At 42.3% G+C, this 23,472-nt stretch overlaps 1 protein-coding gene across 4 annotated transcripts in view; it reads left to right on the top strand.

The window, feature by feature from the left end:
* Positions 1–23,472, top strand: part of LOC8039969 (putative phospholipase B-like 2) — a 70,294-nt gene that overhangs the window by 31,377 nt on the left and 15,445 nt on the right. For 2 of the 4 annotated variants that reach the window (XM_040213550.3, XM_040213553.3), the window contains 7 exons: positions 4,639–4,833; positions 9,094–9,340; positions 13,136–13,233; positions 15,430–15,650; positions 17,889–17,980; positions 18,743–18,903; positions 23,350–23,442. In XM_040213550.3, the coding sequence (XP_040069484.1) occupies positions 4,643–4,833; positions 9,094–9,340; positions 13,136–13,233; positions 15,430–15,650; positions 17,889–17,980; positions 18,743–18,903; positions 23,350–23,442 (1,103 nt within the window). In that variant the 5' untranslated portion in view covers positions 4,639–4,642. The remainder of the gene's footprint in view (positions 1–4,638; positions 4,834–9,093; positions 9,341–13,135; positions 13,234–15,429; positions 15,651–17,888; positions 17,981–18,742; positions 18,904–23,349; positions 23,443–23,472) is intronic. The other 2 variants (XM_040502120.2, XM_040213556.3) reach the window with 1 other exon arrangement.

Genomic DNA, 23,472 nt, shown 5'->3' with positions numbered 1-23,472 from the left:
CGATGGCAAAACAATGTTTTCACCCATACTGGAAGTGACGACATTTCAAGATGGCGGCGCTCTTGTGAAGAATGTCAATAGAGGACAACGTTTTTTGGCATTTGAGAACAAGCGAGGACCGCGCGTGCACAGCTTGGATCGGTGCTCAGGGTCCGCGAGGGCACAGATAGCCAAAGTTTGGCTTTTCATCCCACGAGATATGTAGGCGGATGCATATTGAAAGTCCTTTACACACAATCAGATTAGGCTTCGCGGAAGTAAAAAAAATGGGAGCTAATTCTGAACATCGCTGTGTACAACGTCCAACAATATATTGGCGCACGAAGAATGAAGAACAAGAGAGAAAGCAGGAAGCATAATGCCCTATTCACATGGCCAGCATAAAGGTACCTTAAACATAGCTCCCTTTGCAATCGTCTAATCAGCCTGCGCACCTGAGTTATGAGCAGATGCCGCGCGCGGAGAATCGCGAACTGATTCGCCGTCCGCCATAAAATTGCCATAGCTAAAGGTACCTTTATGATCGTGTGAATGGCATATAAGTTAGCTCCCCTACGGTCACTCCTAGAAAGCCTCGCTCGCACCGTCTGCTTCCGGCTGACGGCTCGCCCGATCGGCGTGACTAGAGAAATTTGTTCAAAGAACTACAATAATACGAGCATCATCCATCTGTATGAACCAAGCATTTGGATACTGTATATCAGCCCTGGAAACTCGCTCCGGCATGGTTTTTTTAAACTTTACATTTTAGGTCAGTATTCCTTTAATGGATCTGTTGATCGTTCGGTAAGCGATAGTGCGATCTGTTGGTAAAGGTGACGATGCAGGTGTTCTGAGCACAATTCCAGTGCAGCGGTACGGTCTGTAATGTCGAATGTACTGGCGGTCAGTGGGCCCGTTCAGTATAACAATCGGCGTACGGTCTGTCGGTGCACGATTTGGTAGGCAAATGGTCGGAGACAGGTCGGGCTTCATAGTCCCGGGTTTAGCCAACAATGCGTAAGATAAAAAGCATGAGTCCTACCTGCCTCAGTGCGTTAAAATTAAGGTTTTTTATACATTGTGTCCCTATCAAAATATTTAAAAGGCTTTGTTTTAACTAAAACATGAACTACGCATCGCCGAACTCTTCTTTTCCATCCAAATGTAGCTCTAGCGATCTGAAACATATACCACAGTTCCATCACTAACCGTCAGTTCATTCAAAAGTTTTAAGTGATTCCTCTTTTTAAAGTTTTGCCGAGAGTGGGACGACTGGCTTTAACGCCAGTCGCCGAAAATGGGCGAAAACTGGCTACTATTTTCCACTGAATTTTTCAAAAATTCACTTTTAACCTTTGAAATATGATAATGGTTAGCGTTGAATCTTTGGAATCTGTTTCGGACCAAAAGCGCTACATTTGGGTGGATGGAGAATGAGCATTCGTCGATGTGTAGCTTACTTTCGCAGAAGCCCTGACGACTTTTTGCTAGAATATGACTCTGTTGCATAAAATAATATTTTGTTTTGAATGGTATAGAATGACACTATTGAAAAAAGTCATTCGAGAAGTCTACAAACTCGTCAATTTTACCTTTTCGCTCAATAATATGATTCCTTCTCAATAATTACAGAGGAGGGGTGGGGACATGTGCATCTTGGAGCCATCGCGATATTTTCTTCCTCGAATACTTTTTGGGGCGAGTGTGAAGATTTCACGGGTGTTTGTTTCAGTTGTACTATTCCACCCATTCTTTCGCGAAGATGTGAAAAAGAAATACTCAAGAGCTTAAGTCGGCGCCTTTTGCTTGTCTCTTGTATGTGTCTCCCTGTTGTGTCCTCGCCCTTTTGCACTCTTGCTTCCTACTGTGAATCACAAACCAACGTTACTAGATTAGCTCTATTACGGAACAGCCTATAGACAGTACTTCAATGAACCATACCCTCGTCCACCGTAGACCACCTCTAGTCGTTCGAGCCGCCACCGTTCTGTTGACGGCAGCTATTGTAACTGCAGTGTGTTCTATAAAATACATAGGTTTTCAAGTAGAGCTGCACGGATGGTGCTTCACCGTACTCTATGGTACACAGAGGTTTCAAACCAAAGTTCGGATGGCTCTTAAATTGACGCCAGGCGGACTCAAGGGGTGAGGCAGGTACCCCCTTCCGCCGCAGTTCCACAACTGAGCCAATCCAGTAACGTTGTCTCCAACACGCTGAAGCATAATAAGAGTACGTTTTACAATAGGGCTCCCAGCACTTTGGGCTCCTCGAGCAAGTCCAGGCAGCCAAAGAGTTGTGCCCCCTATTCTAAAACTCTCTTATAAGGAAGGATGCGGTGTGCCAGAGGAAAAGCACATAAGGAGAGTAACCGTCTTTACCTGCAGGTGGCATTCACTGGGTGCCATATTGGCGTGCCCTTGTTTACAGTGGATGGTCAAAATGAGCCCCCATTAAACTTCTAGAAACCTAATCCTAGTTTTGTGGAGGCCTCATTGTAGAAGCGTTGTCCCAGCTCATAATAAGCTCATAAGCAGCATCAGCGGACTCAACTATGGCGGCAAATATATACAACCTATTGCAATTTCTCCCAGATGTTCTGGTTTATCAATGATAAAATATGTGTTCCGTTTTTATTTCTTATCTCCCAACAAACATCTACTAGCTGCTTTGCATCAGGCAGGAACCCAAACAAATTAAAATACTCATTATACACCACCGATCGAATGGGTAGGCAACATACCAAGATCATTACCCTATTAGAATTTTATATTAACTTGAAAATATAAACTGCAATGAAAATTTTATTGCACACCTGTATATCGTACATTACGCTGCAAACTAAGCACTCATCATTAATTTTAAACTTTTATCGTTTCCATCACGTAACATGGTCCCGAGAACACCAAAGCTTTATGCGGCACTCAAACGAGGAAGAAACTCCCGCGCAAAGCTGCGCGGCGTGAGCCGGCGAGGCGTGCCTCCTCACCTCAGACCTGGGCCTCGTTACCTCCACAGCAAAAGCACTGTCCGCAGCAAAAAGTAATTCTTGACTTCTTTTCCATTTAATGGCAAATGAACTCGCGCGATTCCATATCTGACGAGAAGATAGGAAGAATAAGGAATCAGTCATTACAAATCTTTGAGTTTCAATTACAATTAAACAAAAGAAGCGACGCCACATTCGTATCCGCTTCCGATTTTTTCCCCCTTCTTATAGCGCCATGGCCGTTGCCGATCAAAAGATCCCACTGTGGCCTGGCAATAGGACCCGCCAAATATTCGCGGCTAAATTGAGCGTATGGTTGTCTCATGAATTCTTCCCAAAGTGCTCGCTATTCTAGCGGACGGAAGTGTTGCTGCGGTGGACGTTCATCCGAAGTTGGTTTGTGTCGGAGCAGACGACTCTAGTCTAGCAGAAGAGAGCCGGTTACTCCGGCTTGCGCGCACCTCATTTGGCGTAGTGACACAAATGCTGCCTTGACGCGGGTCAGGTGCTTCGCTTCGACGCTCTTATTGGGTCGCGGGGCCTTAGTCTCCACAGTTTGCTAAGGTATCGTGAAACGGGGGAGTATACCGTCTGAGCATTTCCTCCGCGACTCCGTCGCGAAGCTTGAAGTCACCGCGCCGCCTTAGAAAGGCGCGACGTCATGATCACGTGACGAGCACTCCGCGAGGTTTGTATCGGATTTTTTCCTCGTGTGAATTCCCGATTAGCAACGCTTATTATTCGCAAGGGAAATATTCCATAGAAAGCATCGACAATCGTAGGTACGAAATAAAGAACACACACGTCAGCCTGCTGCGTCACACAACGTACCGTAAGTTAGAAGTTTATGCAGAGTCCAGTTATAACGGGATTTGATTACTTGATATTTTCCGGTATTGGAGAATTTCTCGTGAATGTGGAGCACCAGGGAGTGCCCCTGGTGCTCCACATTCAAGAGAGATTTTTCGTAAGCTGAAGTGTAACTAGCTCTCAAAAAGCGTGCTAAGGAAGAGTTCTTAGCACGCTTTTTGAGAACAAGTTACACTTCAGCTTATGGCTGGAGAAAAAAGTAAAGTGGAATATAAAGAATATGAATATTTCGATGTCCGTTGTTGGTGCATTTATTAAAAATATTAAAGAAGAGCACAAAAAAAACTAATTACCTCTAACCAGCATGTGTAAAGTTGTCCCTTTTCTGGTTTTCTATGTTTTTCTTGTGGATATATTTTCACTTTTTCATTTAGGTTTAGACCTGCATGACTTCACACTAAATGAAATCATCGTCATGTGACTTTAGTAAACAGAAGGACAGGAATATCATATATACATCATGAAGAGGTGCAGGCAGCAAAGCAAGAATAGCCTCGATTTATATATTCCATTTTTAATAAGTTAATATTTTGAAATAGGAAAAAAAAATGCAATGCCTTTTTTAAGTACAGTGTCCAATAGCGTCTGCCCAAGTAAGGAATAAGCAATTGTTCGCACTCGCCAAACAAGCTAGCGCACGATTTTCAAATTATGCTCATGACGGGAAAGGGTTTATTTAAAACTGACTTTTAGTTTGTGATATATCTTTTTTTTCGCATTTCGGATACAGTTGAAAAAAAAAGCAGATAATCGTGTGTCTAAGTTAACGGTATCACGTATTGTACGTACTTGCTTTCAGGGACATGTTCATGACCTTGGCAATTGCTGCTCTTCTGGCGCTGCAAGCAGCAGCCGAGCCCCCCGAAGACCCCAAGTGCCAGAATGCTTGGGCATCACTTGGAACATCTGGAGGGGACCTGCACATTCATGACGGCAAGCCCGGTCAAGGGGCCGTTGCCTGGGGATCTTTCCAGAATGACATTCACTTCAGCGGGTATGATGATTATTTACTGTGAGATAATGCAAACCCTGTTATTCCGTATAAAATAGAATGCTCCCAGTGACGACCTTTAATCGGTAAATTACTTGCTCCGTACATAGTTCTAGAATGAGTTGTTTGCCATTTGAAAACTTTGCGCCGAACCATTTATAGACTACATTCACCCATTCAACTGACGTGTTAGATATAAGAATGAGTATGTCATTTTGGATCAAACTTTCCTAATTGACCGGGCTATTTCACAATATATGCTGTCTGATAGTACTTAATTATTTGTAAGCACTATCTTTTGCGTGTCTGCTCATTCGTTTTATAAAAATGGTTTCTAGCACTTTTCTTTGGTAGAGCCAGATCAGAAGTTCACTCAGTTTCAGAACGGGAGGTGATCGAGTCACAGAACGGGTGATGGACATTGTGGTACACAATACAATAATCCGAGGACCAGTGCACCTTGTCGAGGAAAGGTGAACGAAACTGTTCATTAAAACTAATTTAACTAAGTTGGGGCTTAAAATAATTATGTATCACGAATACGAACTCATAATTTTGTATAGAGCTTAACATACGTATATATTTAACATGGGCAGTCGGAACGCAGCATTACTGACGCGATAGCTCTTAGAAGCTCGTGTTGCAGAATTTGCGGCGCTTGGCGGGACCAAAACTCCCAGAATGCAACGCACGCAGCCACGTGTCCTACATGTGACGTCACACGTGGCTGCGCTCGTTGCTTTATGGGGTTCAGCGGGATATTTTTCCGTGAAATGTAGGATAATCTTTTCCTGCCAAACTTAGCGGAAAGTGTTCCCGTTAAATCTAGCGAAAAATGTTCCCGCCAAATTTAGAGGGTCGTTAGGGTAACCTGAAAACAACGTACGACGTCACATCACGCGTGACGGTACCGACTAGGCCACCCACACACGCTTGCACGGCTTGGCAAAGAGTCCTCATTTTTATGAGAAGGATTTTCGACAGGATTCAATAACGCTATCGAGTTCCAACTTAAAGGCAAAGCTTAACCGTACCCCCAGTTTCTTTTTTTTTTCGTAAGCACAAGTGCCCACATGTCTCCAATAAAGTCATTACTTACGTAAAGTTTGCGCAATAGACGCCTGTGTATCTTTTATTTGGCATAAAAGCGACTACATGAACTAAAACGTTCCTCCTTCGTACCTATTCCAATGTATTTCATACAAGCGGGATACGAACTAAATAGATTATCTGAATTTTATTTAGCACAAAATACGTTTAGCTTTCAGAAAACTTCACCCAATTAAGTGAATCCAAGCAAGATATTAGTGAACCAATCTTGCTTCCTTGACTTGTAGGAACAAGTCAAGGAAGTCTTGTGCATTTTGATTTATTTACCTGTAAGTACAGTGAACTCCGTAGAATGTATGAAACTGACAGAGTATGATTTTTTACGGTTTGTTTTTTGTTTACTTGTGTGCGCCCTAAACATTTATGATCACAATGTGTTTTTTTTTTTTTTTTTTGTTCTTTGGTGAGTGTGTTGTTGCAATGTATTGTTAAGATTACTTTTCTTCCCGCCTTTTTCTTTTGTTTCTCTCTTTTTTTTTCTTTCTTTTGTAAGTACTTTAGCAGGATGCTGCTTAGCTGCGAATACTAAGGGTCTGTGAACTCGTCAAGCTGCAATGCTGCAGCTTTTTTTCCACAGCTTCTTTATCTTTGTGCAAGGTGAAAATAAACTGATTTGATTTGATTTGATTTGAAATCGTTGAGGCCTAAGATGAGACATCTAAACACTAGCATCATTAGCTTTGCTTTTTTGTGTAAACTAATTGTCTTTTGCCGATGTCAACGTGAACACCAAGTTTCATGGATGCGCTCTGCGCGGCACTGTTAGCGCGAACACAACTTTTATACTTGTTTACACTTTACTTCAAAAGGGTGATGGGGGCATTACTAGCCGCTACTTAAATTAATACCTTAACTGAGCACTCTCCACCACTGTACTAGTTCTGCCAACAATCCTCTAATACAGTGAGCATAGCAGAAAAAGCCGCTGATAGCTGGTTCGCTCCGTACTTTCCGTGAGAAAAGTTTGTAATGCACTCAGGAGGAATATCAGAAGAAAACTCGCGCTCTTTGGATCCTCGCAAAATTACCAGAGGCGGGTAAAGTGCCGTAGCTTAAGATGTGCCATCAACGTCTCGCATACGCACTTGTACGACATCTGCCTTGGTCATATTGCGAGGGGTATAACAAACGGCGCATATAAAGGGTGCGAAAGGTTTATTTGCAAAATTAGGCATCTGTTTTGGTGAGTTCTCTGGTAATATTAACTCGTTTGGGAAAGCGCACCCGAGTGATGCAGCCTTTTATACAACCTGCTGTGCGCGTGCAAACTGCGCTCTCATCCATTCACTTGAACAAAATAGCCCAGTTCAGGCTACGTGGTCGCACTGCGGATAAGGCAATTAAAATATAGTTGGTCTGATATATTGAAACTCCCATCAAAAACCGGTGAGATGCTCCTGTTGCTTATGAAATTAGTATAAATAATCGATTAGCCTTATTGCATGGACACATGTTGGGCCAATGTTGAAACTTAATTTAACGAGATGGGCGGTATTGATAGCCTCCCTGGCTCCAAAGCTGGGAAAATATCTGATCGGGACCAGCGAGCAAGAGGAGAGCAGACACTGAAGCAAACCAGAATATACATTGTGCTGTACAATAAGATACATTATTCAGTGGCATAACACAGTAATAAAATAATTTCAATTTTCATCGCGCTCTTTATTCCAACAGACTTCCAACAATTCGATTTGATACCTTAATTACTTAGCGACAGGTAGTGCTGATTTGCGCCTCTGAACACACTTTGAAGCGTATACATTCGTAATAACGCGATAAAATGTGGGGCTGTCGTGTTTCGTTGCAGTATTTTCTTAAAACATCCTTCTGAAGCTTTCGGAAAGACAAAAAAAAAAGTCAGCCGTTTTTCCACTTCGTTCGTGGTAGGTCTGAAAAAAGGCGGTGAAGGGGCAGATGAAACTTTTGTAATAAATACTAACATTTGTTTTCAATATTTTGCATGTTCCTTATAAACAACTTGCGTGGCGTGTGCACGCGACGCAAGCTTTTTATGAGAAACATGCAATACTGGCAAGATATGGACGAGGTTCCTTTAAGAAAGATCGTTTATAACTTGTCGATATTGCCGCGCACAGGGTCACGGACTTCTAGAAGGCTCTCGTTTATTCTTGCTGCGGACCTAGCTTCCATCGTTTATCCCTGCTTTTGTTTTTCTAGAAAGTATGTGTTCAATCTCGCCCCGAGCGCGCTACGCTCGAACTTTTTCCGCCGAATCTTTGAGATAGTGACTCACTCTAGAGAAGAGGCCGCCCGCGACCTTGTCGAGTCAGTTTTCGCCCCAGCGCTCGACTCTGCTCTTTCGCCGACTTAGACGCCCGCGACGCTCTGCTGTTATCTTTTGTTTCCTTTTCATTTTTGGGCACAAGTTCGCCCCCCATTAAACTTTTCAGTTTCGCCAGTTATTCTTTGTTTCCTCGCCCGTTCATTCGCGACAACATTACTAATGCAGAAATACGATGGAGTGCACGGTGCCTCCTATATTTACATAAATTACTGCCGAAGAATAAAAGATACCTTCCAAGTGTTACAAAAGCAACTGTTTTTGTTTGATCAGCTTTGAAACGCTCAAAAGGCACTCCTCTATTTTAGTTTTAAATAAAAATATTCAAGTTTCACTATTATAAATCCATCGTTTTTTTATTTATCTTGACAATTTTCACAAACGTACCTCGGTATTTTAATTTTTCCTTCTTCTTCCTACAAAACGCCGTCCTGGTACGCACACTCAGTAGTTGAAGTAGTATCTATAGCGAAATAAAACTGAAGATGGCAAATAAAAACACAGTATACTGAGATAAAGTAAAAACTAAACTTAGCTAAACATTTGACGTATATCACCCTGCTTAGTAACTTTAAACATTTATGTGCAAACGTAATACAATTTTCCCACTAACTACTATAAAGCATTTTTCAGTAATTAAGAGTTACGTAAGCTTTCATGCAATTAAGGCGTAACAATATTAAAATTTAAAACATTATTTATTTTAACTAAAACAACTGCCCACAAGCAAGTGTTAGTCTTCATGTAGGCGAGCTGATTATGCGTGTATGCAAAAAAGTATAACAGTTGCCGTTTTTGACTGGAGTGTCCCTCTGACGACTAACAGATGTCCTGATGTCCGTTCTTTAAAGCTGGACATTCCTGGAGCTGCAGTCCAACGGTTCGTATGCAGACGACGCTCAGGCGTACGCCGCCGGTGCGGTGGAGGCCTACCTTACGCACGACCTCATGGAAAAACAGTATAACAACATGTACAGCCGCTACTGCAATGGTCAGCCTGAGTACTGCGAGAGGCTCTTGACATTCCTCCAGGAAAACCTCGAGTACTCGAATAGCCACGAGCGGCTCTATGAATCTACGGACCCTTATTGGCATATGGTAGGTCTTTAGGTTCAAAGAGGTCCACTATTTGCAGTAAGCATTTCTGTTTTTTGTCACGACACGACTATGCGGGTTGGCATTAGGAGGTTGGGGAAAGTGATGAGTCATTTCATGCCTGCAAATCAGCTAATAAAAACGCTGCAAATAAATCACGAAGCGACCTGTGAACATGATATACCGATCACTGCGTTTCTTAAATGCCAACTCCGGACAATACTTTTAGAATTTATGATGACGTCTGTCTTCAGCTCAGTCAGTGTCCTCGAATTACGAAGTATAATTTTTTCGTGCTATTGCGGGTGGTTTTAAAAATATCACGGCTCAGCATTTCGTTTCGGGCGTCTACGGCAAGACCCAAACTAACTGCTAAAGAACGATGGCAACACTGATATCAGCTGTACGGCCGCGTTAGAGTGTACTAGAAGGAACGAGTGGGACGAGCTACAGGCTCCGCTCATGCTTTCAGTTGCACCTCAAAATGAGGAAAGCGATCAGGTGGACCCAAGCCACTTCGATCGCAGCGCCACCTTCGTAGAGTGTACTAGAAAGGACTGAGTGAGACGACCGAAGCGTTTTTTCGGCGCCGCCGCTTGTGGAACAATCTTGGCGTTGGAACGCAACGCGTTTTTCATAAAAACCGGCTAATCCGAACCGCTTCGCTCGTGTGTCCGAGAGGACGCTACGAGCGAAGTGGCTTAAATTAGCCTTTTTTTTTTTTTTTTTTTTTTTTTTTTTTCACATGCGGAGATTTTTAAATAGCTTTCCGGTCGCCCCACTCGGTCCTTGTAGTACAGTCTAGCCGCGTTGTCACGCCACGGTGGTGCTGCGGTACGAGGAGCCGAGTGTTGCTTGACTAAAAGCTAACTCGCCTGCCGCCGGCGAAGCTGGTGGAATTTTTAAAATCGGTATTAGTGGAGTACGCAGCTTCACTTTGACGTAGTATTTCGGCTAGGATAATATTTTGTTCTACTAAAGCGATAGGAGTCATTAATTTTGGTTTCGTTTTCGACCGGAGGTGCCCTTTACTCTCTCAGTGTCTGCTAGAGCGACTATGAACCGAATCCGAATTTTAAACTGGGGAGAAGGAGCAAGTCATTTATATACAATACCGCTTTGGTCCTAAGAATGTCTTGACAACAAAAGTCATAGAGTACCTCCACAGCATACAGCTGGTATATAGAGCGCATACAATGGACGGATTATAAAGTTGCACACCAAGTTTGATTGATAACCAGAACTCTTGTCTGAATATAGTTTTGAAAAAATTTATCGGAGGGTTTCTGAATTTTATAGTAATGGGAGATTTTAAAAACACGTTCAACGTTTTGACGGTTATATCTTATTTAGAAATGATATACAACAGGATTTGTTTAATGCTGCAGAGGAGCGATTGACCTACTTTTGCTCGTCCTCTATCCTGGGATGTTTTACAGCAATAGCTGGTTTGGGCTTTTCTCACAATTGGAAATTACGTTCATTGTTGACGTTGTAGTTTTAGTCGTTGCAGTTGGCGTTGCAGGGCCTGGGTCCTGTGCGTGCAAAGCGGAGACGTTACCCCCAACGTCATTACATTAGCTCAGCTGCAGAGCTCACCACGGCTTGCCTCCCGTCGTTCGACGCGCCGGACAGCTGGTATGGTACCTGCAATGTATTCTATGGAACACGTACGTTTCGAATCACAGCGTCTAGATGGTGCTCCCCCGTACACTCTGTGGGACACGCAGCTTTGAAGCGAAAATCTAAATGTCGCTTCAAATCACGGGAGGCTAAATATTTTGCATGTTTCAATAGCAGCGATGTCTGCGTCGATGCGTGAGGCACGTGCAATGTATGTTAACTACCATTTTCTTAACGTTGCAGTTGTCCATAACTGTTAATGTTGTTTTATTGATTTCGTGACTTTTCTGCGTCCTATTTGAAGCCAAAATAAAGGCATTTTATCTAGCCTGAGAATGCGACATAAGAAGGCTAGGGTGCAAAGTCCACCTTTGAAAACTGCAATACCTCTTCGTTTTAAGGCAAATGCTCTTCTACGCGACAGGCACCAATCAAGAGATGCCGAGGAAGGTGGTAGTCAGTAAGAAACAAGAAAGGTCGGGTCCTCTGATCGCCAACTACAGGTATTTTCAGTCTTGGCGTGTTGCATTCTGCTCGCGATTGTTTTTTCCGTGCAAAGAAAAATAAATGAACGTTGCACAGTATCCGCCTGAAATTTTAGCCTTGTCGAAGATTTCCTGTGGTAACAAAAAAAGGCAGGCAACGCATTTTGTTTATTTTCTCGTGACAAGTGGGAGCGTTTATCAAGAACTGGATACGGTGCTGACAGCGCACGCGAGCCCCTGCTTGTGGATGCTGGTCATAGACGGATATGAGAGACATCAATTATGACATAAGTCCCGTTATACTTTGATATTACACGAACATTGAATCGCACTCGGAAGCCAGACCCAAAGCTAGGCACCCATGCTGCTATCCGACGAATTATAAAGTAGTAATCAAAGTAATTGTTAGCGTGCATAATTACAATCGTGACTGCAGCACAATCTACTTTCAGAGTTATTTCTTAAAAAGAAGTGCACAAGGGCCGGCGACGTACCGCCGACCGCCTGATTTCGCCATAAAAAGCCAGCGTCCCGATCATGTCCAGAGCTTGCCCGGCCTTGCGGATCGGGCGGGCTGCGACGACAACGCCACCACGCTCGCGCGAACGGAGGGGGCCGGCTTTCCGAAGTGCGGATAATGCGGAGCTTGCCAACTGAGCTGATCTAGTAGCGTTGCTCCAGACACCATACTGGGGATTAACACGCGATCGCGCAATTTTATTACTGTTTCTGCACCCCGAGCGTTTTTTTTTATGTGCTCTAAGTTGTCCTGCCTTAATTTGTTTTGTAATATTAAGTTGAGAATGAGAAACCAATCTTGCAATAGGCGCCACGGGTTAAACATGCGTCATTTGGTGTTTTTGAAGTGTAAGTCCAGAAATATAAAGAATTTCCTGTTTTAGATTTTTAAAGGTGAAACAAATCTTGGCGTTTCGTGAGTGACGTTGGTACTACAAAGCCGATATTTATATACGTGTGTTACATGCTAATTATATTGATCCACATAGAGTTGTTTTATTCAAGGAGATACTTCCCTATTCTCTCGCTTTCGGCACGAGCCAAAACAGGTTGGATTTTGAAAAACGCTGCATCGGTAACCGAATGTTTGAAAATCAAACGCCTCCTTAAAAAAGAAGTAAATACGCACTATATTAGTAATATGCTGTGTATAAATACACAGCATACCACTAATCGAAACGTAAGAATGTCAAAATTCACCCGCTGGTTTAGAAAAACGCATGAAGGTCGTTGAAACTGCATTGGAAACGAAGAGTGTTCTAGAAGCCATGCAGTCAAAGTCGAGGTTTAGCAAAAATATTTGAATTCTTCAGGTTTGAATGAGATGAACAAAACGTCAGTACATATTGCTAGGCTTGCAGGAGGTCTCTTATAGGTGGCAGGTTTCAATCGTCAAAACCGGCTCAAGGAGTCTGACCAAGACTTAAAAGAAGACAGCAGAACAGACGAACTTAATTTTTTCTTAATCTACCTATGTATTCTCGTCGCACTTTTAGTTGCGTAAAAAACATGAAAGCACTACGAATCAGTAAAGTTTTTTTTTTTTTTTTTAACAAATATTATTTTCTATTTTTATTCCGTTTGACAACATTTCCTCGTACCCGAAAATTCCATTTGAGTGCAGACTAAAAATGCTGCCTTCTTGAAATTTTTTTCTCTCTCGACCCGACAGGTCCATTTACAGATGAAGCAGCTTGCCGGCCTGAGTGATCACTTCGAGAACAAGACCCTGAACGTATCAAACGAGTACTTGAACGTCACCAGGGCACTGTAAGTTAGAATCATTGCTCACATATGGATTGTGAACAGCAACCGCACAACTGGGCGAATAGAGATGATTACGCAAGTCAGGTCCCTTACAACACTCAATATTTCGCAGTTATAAGTTTTCCCTCAAAACGCCTAATCATTCAACATGCTTAAGAAAGAGAACGCTTGCGGTTTTTTTAATTATTTTTGCTTGTAATGTTTTTTTCTATTATTAAACCAATTAATTCTATTCGATTGTGGGTTGATTGAACCCAAAATGAACAGAAAGCTGATAGAGTGCTGGTGTTTCACCTCTGCGCTTCATTCAGTTGTTGCGTCCTGATGCGACAAATTAGCCACACTCATAACGTAATATACGTGATCTCGGAACTGGGAAGCAATATTCCGGGTTGAAAAGTATGTTATGCTTTGTGGAACTTAATTTACAGTGCCTGCTTATTGGTGTTGCTCAGCGCCAAACAACCTCTTCATCTCGATTTATTCTCATAACGAGTTCAGGACTCCTTAAGTGATAGATTTGATTAATGATGAAGTTCATTTTAAGGCTTCAAGCATTTTGAGCTAGTTCAATAAGGTATTGTAAGAGACCAGTACATATATCACTGCTCATTTACGACCAGGCAAATAATAGACAACTATTCTCGTCAATAAATAGCAATGGACGGTTTGAGGAAAAAAATCTAAAGCTGGGCGATTGATTGATTGAACGTCAGATTAATGAATGAATAATGTAATCGCGTTCAAAGTTATTCTCTTTTGAATTTTAAGCCGGATGAGCAAAACAAAACCATTCTCAAATTTTTATTTTATTTCCGCCGTGCAATTTTTTCTAGAACGCAAATTCTACTTTGCTCTTCAGCAGGAAACTCAGAAATAAGAACAATAGTCATGTTTAAGGCCGGGCAGGTTCCTGCAAAAAGGCCGTGTCCAATTTATGAAAAGTCCATCAGCTTTTTTTAGCGTCCGTCGCCAGCGCGGTCTCCAACTTGTCCAGCGCAAAGAGTGCGCTCCTCAAACACGGCAGGTTTCCGGCAGGAAGAGATTCCCTAGGAGGTAAAAAGTCCCGTAGCTTTTCTCTTTTTACTTTGTATGCGCACCCAGTTAGGGGCATATCTGTGTGGGTTTAGTGGTTTTTCCCTCGCTCCTGGGACGTCGACGGCCGTCATTCGGAGGCGCCCAAGGCGACGACTTGATTTACCTTTTTCAAAATCTTTCAGTAAAGTCTTTTTATCGACGTAATCAATCCTATCAAAGCTACCAACTTTTAAAATGTGTCAGGCACTTGTCGTGCCTCTCAATGGCGACGGGTCATGGTGTAGACTGGCTAGCGGAAAAGCCTCGTTCTGTCTCCATCGTTTCAAAGCCAACGTGCGGAACGGCTAACTTCAAAGGGGAACTCCTGGCTTCTTCGGTTCTGAACAAGTGTCAGACATTCAAAAGTGATATTTCTGCTAGGTCAACGTCTCTCGGAAAACCTGTATAGTGCCGAAAGAATTGTGAAGAAGCAAGAAACTCAATTGCTGATAGTTATGTCGAAGAATGCCAGAAAACTCCTTCTGCTATGACCTTGCCGGAAGAATAATAATTTTCGTGCATCTTTCGACTGTAGTCGACTGCACAGGTTTATCCCCAGCAGAAAATGGAGATTGTGGCGTTTGGAACGAAAGAAAAACAACATGAAACAAAACATTTTTCTTACCCTTTTGTCGCTCTATGCGTGGCAGTAACGGCAGCGGTTAATCGATCATTTCCCTATTAAAATATGTCGAGTAATCGAGATAAAATGTTTAAGCGATACCCAGCCCTAAAGAAACAGAATACTTTTTTCCGCGAGTGTATCATTAAGCTGGAAAGTTGTTGTGAACGTTACGCCATTTACGGAGAGCTTCAAGAAAGCCAATTCTTTATTTGACAGGAATTCTAACAGTACATAAGGGAAGATGTTGGACAACAGTAGTTTTGATTATATAATTAACCAAATAAAAATCTGTTGCGAATTCTCTTTTATAATAGCATGATTTATGAATTCACACGTGCTACAATTTTCCCAGACAATTGAAATCTGGTTCTGGTACCTTGTACCGACTAGTGCACAGCCTGTGTCGCGAATATATTTGGGAGCGGCGAGGACAGATTAGAAGTCGAATTTCCCGTCTATTTTAAGGAAAACACCGAATAACGTTCGGTAACTTTCAGGCTCTTCAACATTGAAGGAGATGTGCTTGACCTGGAAAAAGTTTTAAAGAGAGTACCCGACGAGTACAGCGTGGACCAGACACCCGCTTGTTCAGCGCTCATCAAAGTAGTGGCCGACAATGACGACATCCTGTTTGCTCACGACGCCTGGTTCTTGTATCGAAGCATGCTCAGGATAGAAAAGAAGTACACGTTTCCATGGCACCTCACATCGAAGTCAAGTAAGTGCAGCCCCCCTCTTATACGAGCCTTATACATATTTGCCCACTATAGTCAGCTGTCATAGAATGCCCGTTTGTTTTATTGCGCCCTCTGCGTGTCACTGCGCGGATGTAGCTTTTAAGTGGTGGAGAACTGCAACTGGATATTAACTTCTTCCATGCGGATTTCAGGCTTATTCTGCCGCATTTTGCTTTCTTTTTCGCAGATGTAAATACTTCAATGTTTTTATTGCATGTATTTTGTATATTTTCAATGTATAAGTTTGGCTTTTAATCTATGATGGCGGTGCCGGATCTTGAGTTCCACGTCTGGCCCTTCCCACCAACCCAAGTTTCTTTATAAGCAGCTTTTTTGAAGCCGGAGAAGTTTGTTAACTCCAGAAGGAAGTCTACAGAAGGACGCCGAGCATTACATATTACGCCTTCATTCCACGCTCAATGACAGATCGCAGACTTCATTTTTAGGTAGAGATCTGTTTCGTACTTGTCATTTGTCCAGCTCCTTCCCTAGACCGCAGGAAGTTGCTTCGCAAAGATCTCTGTGGGAAGTAAATGAGGAAATATTTTTGTAGTGTTCACAACACAAAAAATACCAGGCTTCGATGGGTGATTCTAACAACCGGAATATCAGCCCGATGCTGGCGAACTGTGAATATTTTGCTAAATCACTGAAGCACGAAAAATAATGTTGTGAACGGAGTTCCTAGCACTATTACGCGCCCAGGTGCACGGGCTCGCTTTCCGTATATTAAAAGGAGTCGAAGTGAATAATCAAGATAAAGCTCCGAGAAATGCATGCACATGCGAAGCGCAATTTGTTTTCGATATTTGCTTCAGAACAGTCACTGCTGTGGATGCCAAAACGTACTGCGCGTTTGAATACGTATCCGACATTCTCCTTGATGCTTAATTATATCGTCAAAACGGTTTTGCGTTTTAAATTACCGAGAGTTTTAGGGTATTTTGGTGCCTCTTTCTGCCATTAAGAATTAAAGCAACCCGCACGAAAATAAAAGCCAGCAGTATTAATACGGCACGCAAGGATCTTTCACTTCCCGCTAAGAAAGTCTTCTTCGGAGATTTACGCAGAACCTCTCTGCATTGAACTTCACTTCGAAACATGCACGGAGAAAATTAGTATCTTTTGTGGCCGGGCAACCTCAGCAAGGCAAGTTTTCTTGCTGCTGGCTTCGACGGGGGTATAATATAAATATTGGAGGCGCGATAGATTATAATGTCGTGACAGCTTCTAACTTTGTGAGGCGCGTCCCCCACCTTTTGAAAGCAGACAATTTCCCTCATAAATCGTAAGCAGCGAGCGGGTTTTCCGGAATCAAGTAATTGCGAAATCAGCCCAACTCCTTCGGTGTGGTCCAGAGGCCTTTTCTGCAAAAAGCGGCCAAGATGAATAGCCAACGTACCGACCGGCGTGGGTGGCTCAATGTTGAAGCTAATCGAACACAATAAAACTCAAGAAAAACAGCTATCTAACCTTCCCATTCAGTTGACTGCAACAGTCAAGTGAATGGGAAGTGAAACACCTCGTTTGCCGTCCTCAGGCCACTGTTCTACAACCTAATAAAGAAACCACTTATCACTTACCAAGTAGTCGTCACTTTGAATGTGATTCTTGACAGACAAGAAATGAGAACAATTTTCCGTGATTCCTCCCATCCAAGAAATCGAAAGCAAGCGACCATTTATTGTGAAGTAAACGGGCTTTCAAACACGTGGTGGAAGAAAACAATCTACTGAGGCTTCACTACACTAATGAACACTCAGGCAAACTTAAGAAATACTCGGACCTTCGTCAAATTACCTTATTCTCCCCCGCGCCGACAACACGAGTCCGCGAAAGCCGTCAGAGACGCGGAGAGGCGCAAAGCGACCTGTTCCGCCTGGTTCCCGGTTTTCAAGCTTGGTGGCGTTCGTTTTGCTGGAGTCGCGAATAGTGTAACGTCATTTCCTGGCCTGCTTCCCCATAAAGATTTGTTCTTTCGTTCTTGGACGGTAAATTAAACTGTGTAGGTTGCAATTCACTCTCCACACAGGTAATTCAAGAATAATTACTCATATCCTTCAACTTCATTGCATAGCACTATCTTTATACTCGTAATTTATATGCATCTGTTTTCTAGTTAATTAGGTAGGTTAGTGTCTGCTAATTTCTTATTCTCTTCAACACCAGAAATACTGCCACAGATATGCCTGGTGGATTGATGCCTATATTTTCTTCAGGTGAAACTATCCCCGGTCACACAATCAGCATGTCTTCATACCCTGGAAAGTTGGTTTCTCTTGACGATTTTTATCTCGCCTCAAGTGGCCTAGTAAGTATGCATGCAAGGAACAATCAATTGCTGAAAAATACGAAAAAAACTTTTATGTGTTGCTTTTCTTGTAACATTGTATCGCGTGGGAAGAACCGCATGCAACCTCCATGTGCAACGGAAATATTTAGTGTGCAAAAATAATGACAAGTGCTCATCAGGTGCGCCAAGCCAACACAACTAAGCAAGCCTTCCTAGATCTGTCCCAATATATACATATATCAATTAACTTGCTAACGTTTGAGGAAGAAATTGCCAAATTTTGAAGTAATGGTTGTCCTATTGTAATAATCGGTGTTTTGGCATCTATGAATATCTAGATAATATTTCTATAAAATGTTGGGCCGACTGGTTTCTTTAACCGAGATTTTGCATAAAGCACCGTGAAAAGGGTTGTAAAACGCTTCAATTCAAATCTTGCCCTCTCAAGCTTACTTTGCGCCCCCAGCGCAATCTGAAAAAAGATGGAAAAAAACCCTTGAAGATGAAGCCTTTTTATAGAGTTGTAGGCATCAATAATAGTTGAGTACATAAAAATAGTTTTGCTAAATCATTGGGGTATAGCAAAACGATATATGATGAGTTGTTCCTTTCATATCTCATTTCTCAGCACGAAATTTCTATAAATGTGAATTCCGTAGTACGAACCTTCTTGTACTACTTCATAAAATATTTTGGCAGCACTACTAAATATGATCAACTCTCATTCTACAACTCCCTTTTCTATCTGGTGACATGCCAAATAATACACTTCAATTTTAGGCAATCACGGAAACCTCATTAGAAAACAGCAATGACAGCCTCTGGAACTTGGTGAGGTCAGACAGCGCTCCCCTCACCTGGGTTAGAGGCATGGTTGCCACCCGCCTTGCTGTCACGGGTCCCCAATGGGTTGACTATTTTGGAAAATTGAACAGTGGCACGTAAGTAAACGCTGGGTTTGCCTAGGTTAGAGTCCGGTTACATTTCAATATAATAGTTAACACTGTTATCTTGTTTACACTGCATTATTAAATCAGAATATGTGGTAGGGCTGGCTTGGGCTTTTTGATCTTTATGTTCCCCATACGTTATATACCAAAAATTATTTACATTTTGTTTCGAGGCTTTCCCACTAATAAAGACAAAAATATATCAATCTGTTCACGTTTCCGCGTGCGTACTGGCGGTCCATCGCGAACGGCTGCCAAGTGAATATGCCGGGTTCAAACAAGCCCACCGTCCCAAATAGTTTCTCTTTGTTTGTTAAAAACACTAGTTTTTGTCTTTTTCTTTTTGTTTCTATAAAGCGACAGTTTATTTTTGTCTGTTCTTGTGCGTTCTGGTTGGAACATTCCTGAACACGGCGCGTGCATAGAAAAGTGGTATCGCACTGATTCAACTCACTCGCTCTTGCGTTGCCGAGGTAGAATTGGTTGGGCTATTTCAGTTTTAGTCAGAATTTGGCACAATTAAATGTTTAATTTTAATTTCAACGTCAATCTACGTTCTATCCGTCACAACATCATGTCAAAAGATGCTGACAGTATGTGACATAATGGCATGAAACGGGGACGTCACGTAAACTGATGTCATGTAAACTAACGTCACGTCACGTATTCACGTGACCCGTAGTGAAACAAAGCACATTTCTTGTGATACCCAGAGACCGTCGCGCGTGCTCTACTTACGAGAATTTTGTAAGGTATGAAAAAAGTGCTGCCAATGCTTCGTCAGACACATTTATACTTGCATAGATACGCACCAAGCAAAAACGAATCCTGCCTAATTTTGACGCGATACGATTCGAACGCTTAATATTGCTGTCCAGCAGTTATGCTTGTTGTTTTTATACAATTGTTTAAACCGGACCACATTACGCTTCTGGTAAGAAAAATTTTATGATTTTATAAAAGGTTTCTCTCATCTCGTATCGAGACCCATTGGGGTAAGCGGAGTCGACGCAGACATTTTTTATACTTATAAGTGTACTGACTTTGTAATTGAGAAAATAATCCTCTTAAGTTGCAGAAACAATTCAAGGTGTACTACCAGCAGGAAGACGCTAGTTATCGCATAATCAGCAATTACTATTAAAATTCATTGATATCCTCACAACAAGATTATCTACTTGGGTGGTTTCTAGCTCCGCTGCCGTGCGCAGGAGCATTCCACGAGGTCAATGTCTAGGTAGAAGTTATTGTTTAATTTTCTCTATTTCTAAAAGGGGGGGGGGGGCAGTTTTTAAAATCACCTAAGTATTTTTAGTTATTTGCTTTAATTTGGATATTATAGGTTAAAGCATAGATGCCGGCGACTTGGTTGAATATATTTAATGTAAACACGAAGAGTGGTGGCCAGTAGTAAGAACTAAACACATATCTTTAATTTTTTTTTTTTTTTTACATCCGTTTTTGTGGTTTTTTGTTTTGTCTCCACTCTGCAGGAATAAAAAATCATCCTGAACATAACTGACACACTTGAGCGTGTGGCGACAAAAATAATACCGTATAAACCGAAATATAGCTCTACCTTACTATGAATGTTGTCCCGCTGTTGCTCTGAAGCCCATAGTTAGCAATTATAAATATTTACTACAGAAATGAAGCGTAAATCTATAACAAACGTGATTTGAGCTTTGATGCTTAGCGTAACGTTAACGTTTTCAAATCTCCCCGCAAATATCAACTATCAGTGTGAATTTTATCCTTTTTTGTTTCACCTATCGCAGTGATGAGATCATTCGTGGCGTTGTAGGGAAGTCTCCTCACGAGCTCTACTCAGAGAAAGGTCGTCCTACACTTCGGTTTATAGAGAGCATGTCATTTCACTCCCCTCTGAATATTCGAATCATGCAGGTCCCCCTAACCAATTGCAAAGAGCAGGAGGGAGGAATGTTTAAGCCCATATGGACAATTTAGTAATTTTTTCACTAAATTTTACGGTTTTCCGAGTTGTCCAGAGGGAGAAATTACCACTTCGCGTGCGGCAGGACTTTTAGCGGTTTTCGAATCATGTTCGCCTATAGAGTTTCCATTTATTAGTCATAAATACAGCGTTATTCTTCTTGTTTGTTAGAGCTATGGGGTCGTCATTTCACTCGATTCAGAACACATTTGTTGATGTGTTCTGAATTAAAATAACTCTTGAGACGCTAATGAGATATTGCAGTGACGAACCTTGAAACGTGCATTTCAAACATTTGTGTCAGAATGCATGAACTCCTTTTGCAAGACTGCTAGATGGAATGGAAACATTATACTATATGCACAATAATTTTGAAAACAATGTGGCTATAGTATTCCAAATATTGAGACTAGGTACTAATTTCAAAGCGAAGTCAGATGAATCAGATACATGTACTAAAAATACGGGGTGCTTAATTTTTAATTTAAGCAGCTTTTTTTTTAAAACAAAAGATGGTGAGATTTAGTGTCGTTTTTAACTTATATTTATGAGGCTCGGTGGATTTCAGATGAGATTTTAATCGTCATTGTAAGTTTGGTAATGAACTAAAATCAGTTAACTTTTTAATTTTTATAATTTTAGGGATCATGTTGCAGTTGCAGTATCCACGAAAATTATTCAGCGACATTGAAAGAAATGTCAATAATGTAAATGTTGTAAGAGATCGTGTGATAAATTTTAATGTGTAAGACGTGTACAAATCTTTGTAATGCAAAATTAGAGTGCATCTTTCGAGAAGGAGGAGAGGAGGGTGCGCCCCTCTCTCTCCTCTGTACCCTCCCCTCCTCCTCCCTTTCTCCTCTCCCTCCTAACCTCCTCCTCTCCTCATTCTCCCCTCATTTCATCCTCATCCTCCTCGCCTACCCCTCCACTTCTCCTCCTCCCCTCCTCCCCTTCCTTTCTCCCCTCTCCTCTCCTCCTCTCCTCCTCCGTATCCTCCCCTCCCTCCATACCGCCCCTCCTCTGGCGCTCTCTCCTATCCTCGTCCTCCGATCCCTCCTCCTCCTCCATACCCTCCGCCCCTCCCACAGTTTCCCCGCTAAATTTAGCTGCAAAATTGACGCCACGTGACCTCAACAATTATCTAGATGCCCATTTAAATTTACTAGGGAAATGACATCACATGACCTCAACACCAATTCAGTTTCTCGCTAAATATAGCGGGGCGGTTACGCCGACGGCGACGTTGCTATACGCGTAAACGGTCGCCTAAAAGCTGCGCTGTAAAAACTGCGCGCGCGCTGCAAGCCTTGCTGCAGTTACGCTTAGAAGAAAGACGAAGTTGTTTTACTCATGCGGTCACTATCTCGGGAGCGTGTCATTCGTGGGTATGCAGACGACACAAGTAACCCTGTGACTAAAACAGCTATGTTACTTTTCTAACCGTCATTGTAAGCAGAGATTGCAGCTTACCTATTGCGCGCAGTTTTCAAATTCAGATAAAAACGCGAACATTTATCAAATAATATAGAAAACAAAACATCGCATTTTCGCAAATTAGTTTCTCTGGATAATAAACACTCCCTGGAGAAGGGTCCCTACTCCAGGAAGTATTATCGCTTACTGTGTCTAGCTCGCTGTACCTTTGCATTATTTGCATTAGCATCATAACCTTAAAAATGCAGGACGTTCATCCCCGTTTGTGTTAGACTGGTTGTAGCTAATAAAACCCGTTTGCTCTACTGACGTCTAACCCCTGGTTAGCTCAGTTGGTAGAGCGCTCCACTGGAAATGGAGAGGTTCCTGGTTCGCTACCAGGACCAGGCGGATTTTTTCAGCGCGCTCCAGTCATCTGGCTGTGCTTGGAGTTTTGTGCTTGACTTTTGTCGCCCTTGTTCGCCTTCTCCAGCGGGTAATATCGTTTATTCCGCTCAGCTCGCCCGGACCTTTGAATTAACTGCATTAACACCACGAACTTAAAAAAAATGCAGGCCGTTCACTCTCGTTGGTTTTAGACTGGTGGCAGCATGATACAACCTGCTTGCTCTACTGACGTCTAATTCCTGGTTAGCTCAGTTGGTAGAGCGCTCTGGTGGAGTTGGAGCGGTCCCTCGTTCGATAACAGGACCCGGCGGATATTTTCACCCTGCACCAGTCACCTAGTTGTGTTTGGAGTTTTGTATTTGTCCTTTGTCCCCTTCTTCCATTCTCCAAGGAGAGTTATCGTTCCGAAAATTAAAAAGCGCAAAAGACAAGGACAAGAGGGAGACAACACAGGACAAGCGCTTACTCGCAACTGACGGTTTAATCGGAAGATGAGGAAGATGAAGGACCCTAACGTTAAATGTTAGAAATATTAATGTTGTGCTTGGCAAAATATTGTAACCGGTTTTTATTTTTGTTTATCAACCCCTGCAAATATTTCATGTAGCTAATATCGATTGTATCTTCCACCCTGACTGTCATTTTTTTTCTCGCCTTAGATACAATAATCAGTGGATGGTGTTGGACTACAAACTCTTTACTCCAGGGTCTGCCATCGGAAAAAATACTCTCTGGATCCTCGAGCAGATGCCGTACGTTCGAAATCATCTTCAGCGAAAAAG

This window comes from Ixodes scapularis, unplaced genomic scaffold (assembly GCF_016920785.2).
Source record: "Ixodes scapularis isolate PalLabHiFi unplaced genomic scaffold, ASM1692078v2 PGA_scaffold1__304_contigs__length_218370807, whole genome shotgun sequence".
NCBI classification, from domain to species: domain Eukaryota; kingdom Metazoa; phylum Arthropoda; class Arachnida; order Ixodida; family Ixodidae; genus Ixodes; species Ixodes scapularis.
Note: the sequence above shows the minus strand (reverse complement) of the source record. Positions and strands in the feature narration are given on the sequence as shown.